Below are 12,729 nucleotides of genomic sequence, written 5' to 3'. Positions count from 1 at the left end.
CTTACTCTGTTACCCAGGCTGGAGTACAGTGGCGCGATCTCGGCTCACTGCAACCTCCGCCTCCCAGGTTCAAGCAATCCTACCCCTTCAGCCTCCCAAGTAGCTGGGATTACAAGCGTGTGCCACCGTGCCTGGCTAATTTTTGTATTTTTACTAGAGATAGGGTTCCACCGTGTTGCCCAGCTGGTCTGAAACTCCTGACCTCAACTGATCCAGCAGCCTCGACCTCCCAAGGTGCTGGGGTTATAGGTGTGAGCCATCATGCCCAGTCACCTAAAGAACTTAAGGCAAAAGCCTCAAGGCTGCTGACCTTCAAATGCTACTTTTATATATTTTAGAGACAGTAAGATTTACACCAAAGACTGTTGCTTGTGTGTACTTCTCCACAAGAGTTGACTGAGAACAGGCAGTGGACCTTATTATAGTTCCACCACCTGCTGAGGGCCACCAGGTGTCCTAATGGAATGAACCTCCAAAAGACCCCTCCTCATCCAGTGACACTGTGTGCTTTTCACAGCTCCTTCTGCTCTTGACAGTGACTCCAGCACCAGCTGCTCTCATATCAGAGGCATTAAAAGTGCTTAGTCCTTGACTTATTGATCACTTAGTGATACTTTTCCTGTGGAGATCTGACACAGCTGGAGTGTGGGGAAGATCTCAGTCTGGCAGACTGCCCTGGAGCTGCTGCTCTGCTGTACACCAGCTCTGTGCCAGAGTCACAGGGAAACATTGCACATTCCTGTGAGACAGAAATCAGCATTATAAATCACATTGCTCTCTTTTTGTTCTCTGCCAATCCACCAGAATACTTGTTAACAACGGCTAGCCCCATCTCAAAGGCAGCATGGCCTTTGAGAATAGTCTCTTTCTGTGGGAAAGCATGTCTTTGACTTTATTTGAATCTTCCTAATATCTAATACATAGTGTGTGCTCCATGAGACTGCCTTCGCTCTTCACCACCCCCTCTATGCTTCTTTTCTTCACGGCACACAATGATAACTGATCAGTAGGTCCCTTTTGTCGTAGCTGTTAGGAATACATTCAAGATAGAATTCATTCAAGATTTCAGGGACCAAAAAAGTAATTTTTAAAGAAGAGTCAAAGCTATAACAAATGGCATCATTTCTATAAAAACATCTTTTATGAGGCCAATTAAATTAACAGCCTTTAGCACATTGATTTAAAGTACACTGGGATTTTTTTTTTCAGATGGAGTCCTGCTCTGTCACCCAGGCTGGAGTGTAGTGGTTCAATTTCGGCTCACTACAAGCTCTGCCTTCCGGGTTCACACCATTCTCCTGCCTCAGCCTCCCGAGTAGCTGAGCCTACAGGCGCCCGCCACCACGCCCGGTGAACTTTTTTGTATTTTTAGTAGAGACGGGTTTCACCGTGTTAGCCAGGATGGTCATGATCCCCTGACCTCGTGATCCGCCCACCTCGGCCTCCCAAAGTGCTGGGATTACAGGTGTGAGCCACTGCACCCGGCCACTAAACTGGGATTTTATATGTTCCTTTTGGCTAGAAGTATCTACTGGTATAGTTAAGGAAGGTAGCTGCCTCCACCTAGTACCCGGCATTACTGCAGCCAGGCTTAATACGCCACAGTGTGCATTTCACAGATGCAAGTCTTTCGTGTTACCATTTGTCTTGCATTGGAAGATCTTTTTAGAAATAAATAGGTCTCCTTTTGCCACTCCTGGTGCTATGTATGTGCTTACTTGATGTAGATCTGGTACCTCCTGTAAAGCAGCAGCGAAGGAGACTCCAGGGCTCACCATGACTGACAAGAAGGCCAAGGAAGGAAGCAAGACTGAGAACAGTGGTTGTTTTTGTTTTGGTTTTTGGTTTTTGGTTTTTAAGACAGAGTCTCACTCTGTCGCCCAGGCTGGATTGCAGTCACATAATCTCGACTCACTGCAACCTCCACCTCCTGGGTTCAAGCGATTCTCCTGCCTCAGCCTCCTGAGTAACTGGGATTAGAGGTGCACGCCACCATGCCCAACTAATTTTTGTATTTTTAGTAGAGATGAGGTTTCACCATGTTGGCCAGGCTGGTCTTGAACTCCTGACCCCTCAGGTAATCCACCTGCCTCGGCCTCCCAAAGTGCTGGGATTACAGGCGTGAGCCACCATGCCCTGCCAACAGTGGTCATATTAATTTGAAGGTGGAGGAGTAGGATCGTTCAGTGGTGCAGTCTAAGAGTAAGAGGCATACACCACTTTGTAGACTAATGAAAGCTCATTGTGAACAACAGTTTATCAATGAGGCAGATCAGATTCCAATTTGATGGGCAGCCGATTAATGAGATAGACACACCTGCACAGTTGGAAATAAGGATACAATTGATATGTTCCAGCAGCAGACAGTAGGTATCTACTACAAAGGGAACCTGCTCTTTACTCCAGAAATCTATTCCCACAGACCAGGAATACATTCTCAGAAAACTACAACTCCATTGAACTCCATCCTGACTACAACAGTGTGGATTTTTTCTGTCCTTTTGTGTACCCCTTTCTCATTCCTTTATTGTGCATAAAGTGACTGGCATTTGTGCACAAGCATATTGACTTTATTTTTTAAACTAAATGGCCGATGGTATATTTTGATCAACATCAGATGGAGATAAGATGGGGATAAATACTGATTCTGTGGCAATGCCCCCCTTCTCCATTAGTGGCATGCTCATTCAGCTCTTATCTTTATACTTCATTAAGTTATTTTGCTCTCGTCCTTTAATAAAAATCAGTAACACAGAATCCTTCCATACTTAAAGCTAGTAGTTCAAGATCCTGTCTCTGCAAAAAATAAAAAAAAAATTAACTAGGTGGTGCACACATATAGTCACAACTACTTAGGAGGCTGAGGCAGGAGGATCACTTGAGTCCGGGAGGTTGAGGCTGCAGTGAGCTATGGCTGCACCATTGCACTCCAGCCTGAGTGACAGAGCGAGACCTTGTCTCTTATTTAAAAAAAAAAAAAAAAATCCTTCCATACCTTGTTAAATTGGAGAATTTTGGTGTTTTTCACTTGTCATTCTAAAACCAACCCATTTTTAAACTCTCTTGTACATAGCTGTTACATGTAGGGCAATATGTCTTTAAGTAGGGATAAGTTACTCTAAAAGAAATGAACCTTAGATAGTTTTCCCATCAGACATCCTATTGCTTAAATAAACTTCGTGTTTGAAATGAAAGAAATAGTTGTATACAGTAGCAAGCATTTATTGAATGCCTATGTGACTTTGTATCAATCCTACCTTGAATGGATTAAGAAAGGAGCTCAGAAAAATAACTTGGTAATTTGCCTGCATGGCCCAGGGTCAGTGTAAGAGCTGAAGTCCTGTTCTTTTCACAATATTATGTTGTCTCCTTTGTTTCCTGGCCACTCATATTAGAATCTGCTAAAAGCAACCTGTTAACTGCTCTTCTGAATGGGAGAAAACCAGTGGGAAGCAATGCGTGCCCCCTTCACAAACATTTTTAATTATATTGAGGCATAGAAATATTTAAAGTAGTTTGCATTGGAATTGAAAAACTGAACTATGAGTTTCTTCCACTTCATTAAGTTACTTAAACTTTACATTGTCCACTACATAAAAGCTGAGCAGAATTTTATCAGGCAATTGCCTCAAAGTTATAATCTGGACAATCTTTCTGTAATAAAACCCATATGTCATTGGCAAAAGGTGCAGAGCCCTGGCAGAGAGGGCTGGTCTCAAGAGAGATTCTGCACCCAATCTCGTTAACCAGGGTGCCTCTGGTAATCCCTCATCCCCTCACCAGTGGGAAATCAATCTGTACCACTGAATCTTTCAACCAGCCACCAGAAAAATTTACTGCAGAGAAGGCAGTTTGGGGATAGTCATTGTGGAAAGTGAGCCAGAAGCAAGGCTAAATGTAGGGTGGAGGTTCTAAAGAAGAGATTATATTAAACCACACACCACTTTCAGAGCAGGCACAGTGGAGTCCTCCTTTCACCCTGACCTCTCCAAGTATACCCAGGTATTTATAGCTGCCATGAACCGGATAGCCCTGGAGAAACTACGAAATGGGTGGGGGATAACAGAAACAGTGGAAAGCTGGAAGTTCATTGTAGTCTATCCATTTGCTGTCTCTCGCTGTGTAGTAGCCAGTCCCCTCTCCACACTCTCTGCAGCATTTCACGTGTTAACCCTATGGTGACAGTCTCAATTGTGGCTTTCTCAATTTGTGATCTATGTCCAACATAATAGGGCCTGTAAATCATGACTTGACGTAGGGGTCATGCTTCTCTCCTGCACAGCATGCAACAGTGGCTGATGACCAGTGGGCCCCTCTTGGCATAGTTATGAGAATGGAAGTGGTGTTGCTTTCCTGTGAAACCTTGTAATCTTAGAGAATAAATCCAGAATCAAAAAATAGTTGACAGGCTGGGCGAGGTGGCTCGTGCCTATAATCCCAGCACTTCCAAGGCAGGCGGATCACCTGAGGTCAGGAGTCCGAGACCAGCCTGGCCAACATGGTGAAACCTTGTCTCTACCAAAAATACAAAAAATTAGCTGAGCGTGCTAATTACAAGTGCATGCTTGTAATCCCAGCTACTTGAGAGGCTGTGGCAGGAGAATCACTTGAACTGGGGAGGCAGAGGTTGCAGTGAGCTGAGATTGCGCCATTACACTCCAACCTGGACAACAAGAGTGAGACTCTGTTTCAAAAAAAAAGAAAATAGTTGACAGATTTCACTGACTCTAGATAACACTCTCTCCCAATCTTATTGTGTCTAGAATTGTTTTCTATATAATATAATACATTATGGGGAACAAAGAAACAGGAGAAAATGGAGGAACTGGAAGTGCCAAGCTGAAGAATATGTAGTCTTATGCTGGCTATTCATTCTAGAATTATACCAAGCTATAACCATTGTGAAGAAGAAGGGAGAGAACTAGGCAGTGGGGAATAGAAATGGCTTTCTCTTCTCTGTAAGCAGGCAGTAGTCATCTCTGAAGATTTTTCCCCAAAGAGATTTGAAATTCCTGATGGGAGCTTAAAAAGCTAAGAGTAAAATACGTTTATTTATAAGACCCTACTAGAAGAGGTGTGTGTGTGTGTGTATGTATGTGTGTGTGTTTAGACGAGGAATACAGAATAGTAGCAGAAGGCTGTCTCCCTACTCCTAATGGGATTTTGTAGCAGCATGTGCGAGTTTGTTTCAGAAGTCAAAAATGAACAGATGTTAGTATAAATTACCTCTGTGTCTGATGTCTTGCAAATTAAAAGTGCGGTTGGCATCACTAAACAATTTCACTAGGTTTGGGGGGTGCAGTTAGCGGGCGGTGATTACTGTAGCAGGTCGGTAAGAATCTTTGCACTGCAGCAGAGCAAGGGTAAAGAAATGAGGAATAAAATAAGGGCCATATGAATTAATCAGAAATGTTAACATCTCTGATGACAAGTGAACAGGAGGGCACGTGCTCTGGAGCAGCCCCTGACCCACAGCAGTTTCTCTGTGCACAAAAAGGGGTTGGTGCTTAGCATCTGATTTATAGGGCACAGCCCTCTTTTAGGGAGCGGCTGTGTCATACATTCGTATATCTCCTATATGGGACTGGCGAGTAGGAAAACTTTCTCTCCTCCCATGTAGGAGATGATGTCTTTTGAATTACTTCTACTTTTACAGTGGTTTCCTGCAGCTCTGTGTACTTGGATTAGGTTGAAGGGGGAGGAATGATTGAGTGGAAAAAGGGTTGTTAAAAAGGATTGGTTAAATTCAAGGAGAGCTTGCCACTGAGAGACTTCTAGAAAATAGAATATCTGTTTTTTTTCCTTTTAAACCCTTTTGACCCCTTAAATTGTGTGGATCTTTTAAAATTCTAAGTCTTAAAAATATTGGTCATTTTCCCATTTGGGGAAAAACAGTAAGGAGTTGGTGGGTCTGAAGGTCAGCAGGCAGAAATCATTAGTTAGAGCAGTGCAGTGCTCCAGGCCCAGGATTTTTGGTACCAGGCTGTGTTCTCTCCAGAAGAGTTTTGTATTGCCCATGTTTGGTTTCCAGAGCTCCTGCTTCTAGCCATGTTGCAGGATCATTTGTTGCATGTTTAAACTTGAGAGTAGGCAGATAACCCATCTAGTAGAAATAAGTGAGACCCAATCTGCCCAAAAGTATAAGGAAATTTCTTTTCCTTCAAACTGAGGGAAAAGATTCCAAGGAATGGAGTTTTTTGTTTGCTAGCCTCCCTGTGTGCAGTTTGTTCATTCATTCATTCATTCATTCATTCACTCACTCAGAAAATACTGAATGCAAGAGAGCTTACCCACCTCTGGAAAATGTTGTGTTAATGATTAGCACTATACCCAACGTGTTCATTGCTAATATCCAAGAGAAAAGTAGGGTGTTAACATACCCTCCGTTACAAATGAAGAGACTGAGGCTCAGAGATCTGCCCAGCCCAGGGTGTTGGGCACAACCCTGCTGCTAAGTGCTAGAGCTGGAACTTAAACTGAGTTCAAATCCTATGTTCTCTGCAAGAAGCCCATGCTACCTCCTATGGGCAAGACAGTACTTGATTGGATTTTCTCTAGAGTAGTTAGTCCTTGACCCCAATCTCTCCATTAACTTGGCATTGTTTGTATTAAGGGAAATTATTTTCTTGTCAAATAAGCAAGGCACATTTAAAAAGACTCCCATCATGTAGAGAATGGAGCACTGAGGGCCACTAACTAGTCATACTTGTTGATGGAAAGGAAGGAAACTAACATTTTTTGCATTTCTGGTTCTAGTTCTTTGGTGTATTATAATTTATCCAGTCTGCTGAGTCTGTAGCAGGTCGGTAAGAACCTTGCACTGCAGCAGAGCAAGGATAAAGAAATGAGGAATAAAATAAGGGCTATATGAATTAATCAGAAATGTTAACATCTCTGATGACAAGTGAACAGGAGAGCACGTGCTCTGGAGTTTGCATCTGATTGTTTGGATCTTTTGCCGAGGGAGAGAAGTCCAAAGCACTAAACAGTCTCTGCCTTCAGTACATTTTAGTAGAGGAAGACAACTATATAAGCAAGTAATTGCATGCAAGTCTTATAGGAACTTTGCTTATACAGGATTTGCTATAAGTCCACAAAGGAAGGAATGGTCTGTTTGATTTGGTCTGGGTTGGGATTGTGGGCACGTGAGGCAAGACCCAACACTGTGCTTCTATGCCTAGTTAATGGAATTTCCTTTCCCTTTGTTGGAGCACAGGAACTAGTGAAAGATGGGGAATGTGTAGGTTGAAGTTACCAAAAGCCTCCCTGTGGTCCCAGAGTTTGTGTTGTTTTATTTCTTCATTGTACAATAAAACAAGAAACTTAAATTTAAGTTGGGGCAGAGGGGAGCGGGAGGCCATTCATCTAGCTCCGTTTGCTCTGGACTTGGGAAAGGCAACAAGGAGGCCCGGGTGAAGTCCTTCTCATTCCTGGGGTGCTCCCTAGCCACCTCACTTCTGTTTTGTTTTTTTTTTTGAGACGGAGTCTCGCTCTGTCGCCCGGGCTGGAGTGCAGTGGCCGGATCTCAGCTCACTGCAAGCTCCGCCTCCCGGGTTTACGCCATTCTCCTGCCTCAGCCTCCCGAGTAGCTGGGACTACAGGCGCCCGCAACCTCGCCTGGCTAGTTTTTTGTATTTTTTAGTAGAGACGGGGTTTCACCGTGTTAGCCAGGATGGTCTCGATCTCCTGACCTCGTGATCCGCCCGTCTCGGCCTCCCAAAGTGCTGGGATTACAGGCTTGAGCCACCGCGCCCGGCCGCCACCTCACTTCTTTGGCCATGATGGAGATGTGTTCTTGGGAGACCACACAGCCTGCCCTGTGCCTACTGCATGGTTCCAGAAGGCCTGGCTTCCAGAGCCAGCCATCAGCCATCAGAAACTTTCTGCACTGTTAAATCCATTTAAGAAATATGAAAACATGGCCTTGCAGGATGAGGATGAGGAAGGGGCTGTTACACTACGTATGCTTTCTGAGATCTAAAATAGGGGACCTCTGGAGTGGCCCTTGTAACTGAGAAATGTTTTACTTTCATTTTGGAACCTTCTATGTAGGAAAGTAGCTGTATAAACCCACTTGTAACTACAGCATTCAAAGATTGATGGTGCTGAAAGCCGGAGAAAGACACATAAACCTTGGCTGGCTATATTAAATATCTAAGGACTGACAATGCCAAGGGAAAGAAGACCAAAGCTCTATAAACCCTACTTTATGACACCATCCACAGATGAACTGCACTGAGGGAATATAAACCCTGTTATATTACAGTATCCAGGGACTACCACTGCCGAGAGATAGGGTAAATGATCTCTAATTTTGATCTGGGATTATAAATGTCCAGAGACCAGCAACCCAGAGAAGACTAATCTTGGTTGGATTTTAGGCTCCCAGAGCAAACCCCCTGAGATAGTGAACATGAGTATTAGGTTAGATTCTTGAGACAGAGATAGGTTTTGGGGGAATCCCCTGGTGATTTGTTTAAATGTGAATGATAAAATCTTTCCCAGTCATTTGGTGTGTATCTCAATTGACAACTTCAGAATAGCTTTGTAGAGTTGTAGTTGTCTATAGCGGTTTGTTTTTACCCCCTTTTAGGAGGTTAGTTGGTGATGATTAAATCTGTTGTGATAGCAACTTGATATATAATTTAAATCAATCTGCATTTTTAAGTTAAATCTTTCTATGATTCTTTTTTCAGATTTTAGGTTTTCATTGATCATTTGTTTGCTTTGTGATTCCAGCCAGAGAGATGACACGGGGGAAATTCCTCAATATTCTAGAGAAGCCCAAGAAGTAGCAGCTGCTTGTGGACAGGATGTCCTGGGTTTTGAAACCAAGCTCTCTTCCCGGTGCACCTCTAACAATGCACACCTCACTGCTTGCTTGGGAGAGACCAGAGGGTGTACCTCCAGGACTACCCTCTCCCCTGTTCCTGGCACTCTACGCGTCTGAGGACATTCAGCAGCAAGAGAAGAATCTGCTCTACCCAAGGATCATTGCAGTTACTCAATCAGCTTTCAGACTTGAACCTTCTTAGCCTCGGATATTGGTAACAGCTGAGGGCATATCATTCTTAAAGGTCAAAGTCCTGCTTTCTCATTTCTGGAAGTGATTCAGGAGCCCCAGGATCTTACGGTTGGTTTGACTCAGTCATGGCCATCAGTTGTGACATGTTGATTGGATGGGTTCTTTTGAATTGTTCTTGATCTCTTAGAAAGTGTTTTTGATTCAAGGAGACCAGAGACCAACTAGATTCTGGACCAGACCATGCAGCCTGACCTGTGAACTCTCCAGTATATACTAAGTTCCCAGAATCCCCAGCTGGAGAAACCAGAATCTTCTTGAAGTGTACATCTGTTTTTTAAAACTTCTATACCTCTTATGATAGTTCCATTTGCTTTTCATTCCTTACTTCCCAGCCCCACCTTCCAGTTCTGACTTCGGGCAAAGGGATCCCTGAGTCCCTCCTGGAATTAGCTTGTATAATGAAAGGCTCATCCAAGGTTGCCTTGGGTTCTAGATCTAAAGACCAATGTGAAGGTGACAGAAAGGACTTTCGAGCTCTAATTAATCTGTTACAGATTCAAGCAAGAAAGTCAGTGTAGCCTGAAAGACAAGAGAAACAGGATGGTTTATAGGAGTTCCCATTTGGTTGAAAGCTAGAAGCCCTAATTGACCTTAAAAGAATGTGCTATGGTATGGTGGGATTGTCCCCTCTGACAGCACATATGAGATAGTTCATCTATATAATAGAAACACACACACACGAAAGAGAATCTTCTGACTTAAATACAACTTTCATGGAGTTCTTCACCACTTATCTGTCTTTGTTAAAATCTGAAAATCTAGCCCACGGGTAAAATCTATTATATGTGTTCTCCATATTTCTCGTATAAGCCAGCCCCCAGCATCTGATGTTTTGAGAAGTGCATGGAGTTTCCTAAACTTTGCACAAAAGAATATCCCGGGGCCAGGCGCGGTGGCTCACGCCTGTAATCCCAGCACTTTGGGAGGCCGAGGCAAGCGGATCATGAGGTCAAGAGATCGAGACCATCCTGGCCAACATGGTGAAACCCCATCTCTACTAAAAATACAAAAATTAGCTGGGTGTGGTGGCACGTGCCTGTAGTCCCAGCTGTTCGGGAGGCTGAGGCAGGAGAATTGTTTGAACCGAGGAGGCGGAGGTTGCAGTGAGCCAAGATCGCGCCACTGCACTCCAGCCTGGGCGACAGAGCGAAACTCCATCTCAAAATAAATAAATAAGAATATTCTGGCCAGTTGACTCATACCTGTAATCCCAGCACTTTCGGAGGCTGAGGTGGGCAGATCACTTGAAGTCAGGAGTTCCAGACCAGCCTGGCCAACATGGTGAAACCCTGTCTCTACTAAAAATACAAAAATTAGCTGGGTGTGATGGCGCATGCCTATAGTCTCAGCTACTTGGGGGCCTGAGGCACAAGAATCGCTTGAATCTGGGAGGTGGAGGTTGCCGTGAGCCAAAACCATGCCACTGCACTCCAGCCTGGGCAACAGAGTGAGACTCTGTCTCAAAAAAAAAGAAAAGAAGATCCCTGTGGCAATAGTCTGATGGTGTTTGGACACAAGAAAAGTTATGGTCAAGTTTTGAGTCGTGAGTGTTTGCCAGGGCATGGCACTCTTCAGTTTAAAAGCTGATCCATTAACCATTTTCTGACATTTGTGCCTTGTTCTCATGCTAGAATTAACACTGAATTTTTCTCTCGTTTGGCCATCCATGTAGTTTTACTTATTGAGAGGAAAAAAGACTGAACATAAGATATGAAAGATGAGTATGAGAAATAAAACATTCTACTGGGATGCTACATAGAAGGTTAGGTTGTAGGGGCTTTGATTTTAATTTAAACTTATTATCGATTGATATTTCTGGATCTCACTAAATGCGGTTGAAGAGTTTGTGTGTGTATGTGTGTGTGGCCAAAAAATAGTGCCATAATGTCAGATTCTTCCTTTGCTCTGTTTTTGAGAGTTGATGACATCAGGCACTTTTAAGTGTTTGGGGAAATTGATTGGGATACCTCCCCCAAACCAACAAGTCTGTAGCTGGAAGCCAGGTAGTTGGTTTTCTGGTCCGCTTTGGCCTCTTTCTTTTACCATCATCCTATTCACCAGCACTTAATGTAAGTAGATGTTTTAGAATTGCTATATTTATTGGTTTTGTACTTGTCATCCTTAGAAATGTTAATGATGTATTTTTATATTGATAATATAAATTGATGTACAGTGTGTGTGTATATGTATTTCAGGATGTTAAAGGATTGTACTTTGTATGTGATGGTTTCTGTGTCTTCATAATAAATATGTCCCTTTTACAGGAGGGTGAGTTTTTCCTCAGAGGGCCAAGTTGGATATTTAAAGCACAGACCTCATCAGAAAGTATAACTATAATGATAAATAATCCACTGTCTTCCTCTTTAATATACTTAGTGGATAGTTTGGGGCTTTACCGTCATCTACTTGGTCTCCTGCCTTCTAGTCTATCCTTTCTAATATCTAATAAAGATATTAGAAACCTTTAATATCTTCCCATGTCTACTAATAAAGTCTCAATCTCTTGACCTGGCATTTTAAGACTCTCTACATGTAATCCTAATCAACCCTTCCGTTTAGTTTTCTTCCTCTCCTATATATGAAGTCCATGTTGCAGTTACTCTGAACGGTTCCCAGTTTCTCACTTGAGTGCCTTTACTCCTGCCTTTGAGTTCCTAGAAGATCTTGTATCCCTTTTGCATCTATCAGACCTGTGCTTCCTATAATCCCCTGATGATCCAGCTGGAAATGGTCCTTCCCCTACATTCCTATAGCATTTACCCATATCATCTCTGTGACTCTTACCACACTCTGCCTTATATTTAAGTGGTCTGAGTACTTTTTCTTCTTGAGACAGTGTCTCGCTCTGTTGCCCAGGCTGGAGTGCAGTGGTGCAATTTTGGCTCACTGCAACCTCTGCCTCACGGGTTCAAGCGATTCTCTGCCTCAGCCCCCCTAGTAGCTGGGATTACAGGTGTGTGCCACCACACCTGGCTAATTTTTGTATTTTTAGTAGAGACGGGTTTTGCCATGTTGGCCAGGCTGGTCTCAAACTCCTGGCCTCAAGAGATCCTCTGGTCTTGGCTTCCCAACGTGCTGGGATTATAGGCGTGAGCCACTGCGCCTGGCTCTGAGTACATATCTTATTTCTCCTACTAAATTCAAAACTCCTCAAGGTATAGCTGTCTCCTACACATCTAGTTCTTCAGTGTCTTCTTTGAACTAGATGGGGGGGTTCAGAACCTATTTGCTTGCAGACTTCTGGTTACACATGATAGATTGAAAACAAGTATTTATCTGCCATCTACTAAATCCCTTAGTGTGGGTTCCTTTTCAACCATGTTCAAGAACTGGAGAAGAGGAAATACTCATTACTGCTACTGCTATCACCCATTGATAGTTTACCTGCTCTAGACCAGAATATGCCCTTTTAAAGAAAGCATTCCATTTTAAGGACAGCAAATTGCTTCTCATCATAGGCCCATCATTTATTTCCAAAAAAGACATCTGGATGAACAGTAGATTTCTGTGATCTAGAAAAAAGCATGGCTGATTGACTAAGCAGGGACAGTGTTATGAATGTTCTAAGTCTTCAGAGACTATTTTTACAGTAAATAATTGTTTATTATTTGCCTACAGATATTTTTTCCCTTTTCCTTTGCCAT

At 43.2% G+C, this 12,729-nt stretch overlaps 1 protein-coding gene across 3 annotated transcripts in view; it reads left to right on the top strand.

Annotated features, from left to right (window-relative positions):
* LIN52 (lin-52 DREAM MuvB core complex component) overlaps positions 1-11,348 on the top strand; it is a 120,919-nt gene extending 109,571 nt beyond the window's left edge. For all 3 annotated transcript variants that reach the window (XM_011949581.1, XM_011949582.1, XM_011949580.1), the window contains one exon: positions 8,740-11,348. In XM_011949581.1, coding sequence (XP_011804971.1) covers positions 8,740-8,795 — 56 coding nt within the window. In that variant the 3' untranslated portion in view covers positions 8,796-11,348. The remainder of the gene's footprint in view (positions 1-8,739) is intronic.
* Positions 11,349-12,729: the final 1,381 nt, after the last annotated feature.

The sequence above is a fragment of the Colobus angolensis genome, unplaced genomic scaffold (assembly GCF_000951035.1).
Source record: "Colobus angolensis palliatus isolate OR3802 unplaced genomic scaffold, Cang.pa_1.0 Scaffold3, whole genome shotgun sequence".
Taxonomy (NCBI): Eukaryota; Metazoa; Chordata; class Mammalia; order Primates; family Cercopithecidae; genus Colobus; species Colobus angolensis.
This window is presented reverse-complemented; position numbering and strand designations above follow the sequence as displayed.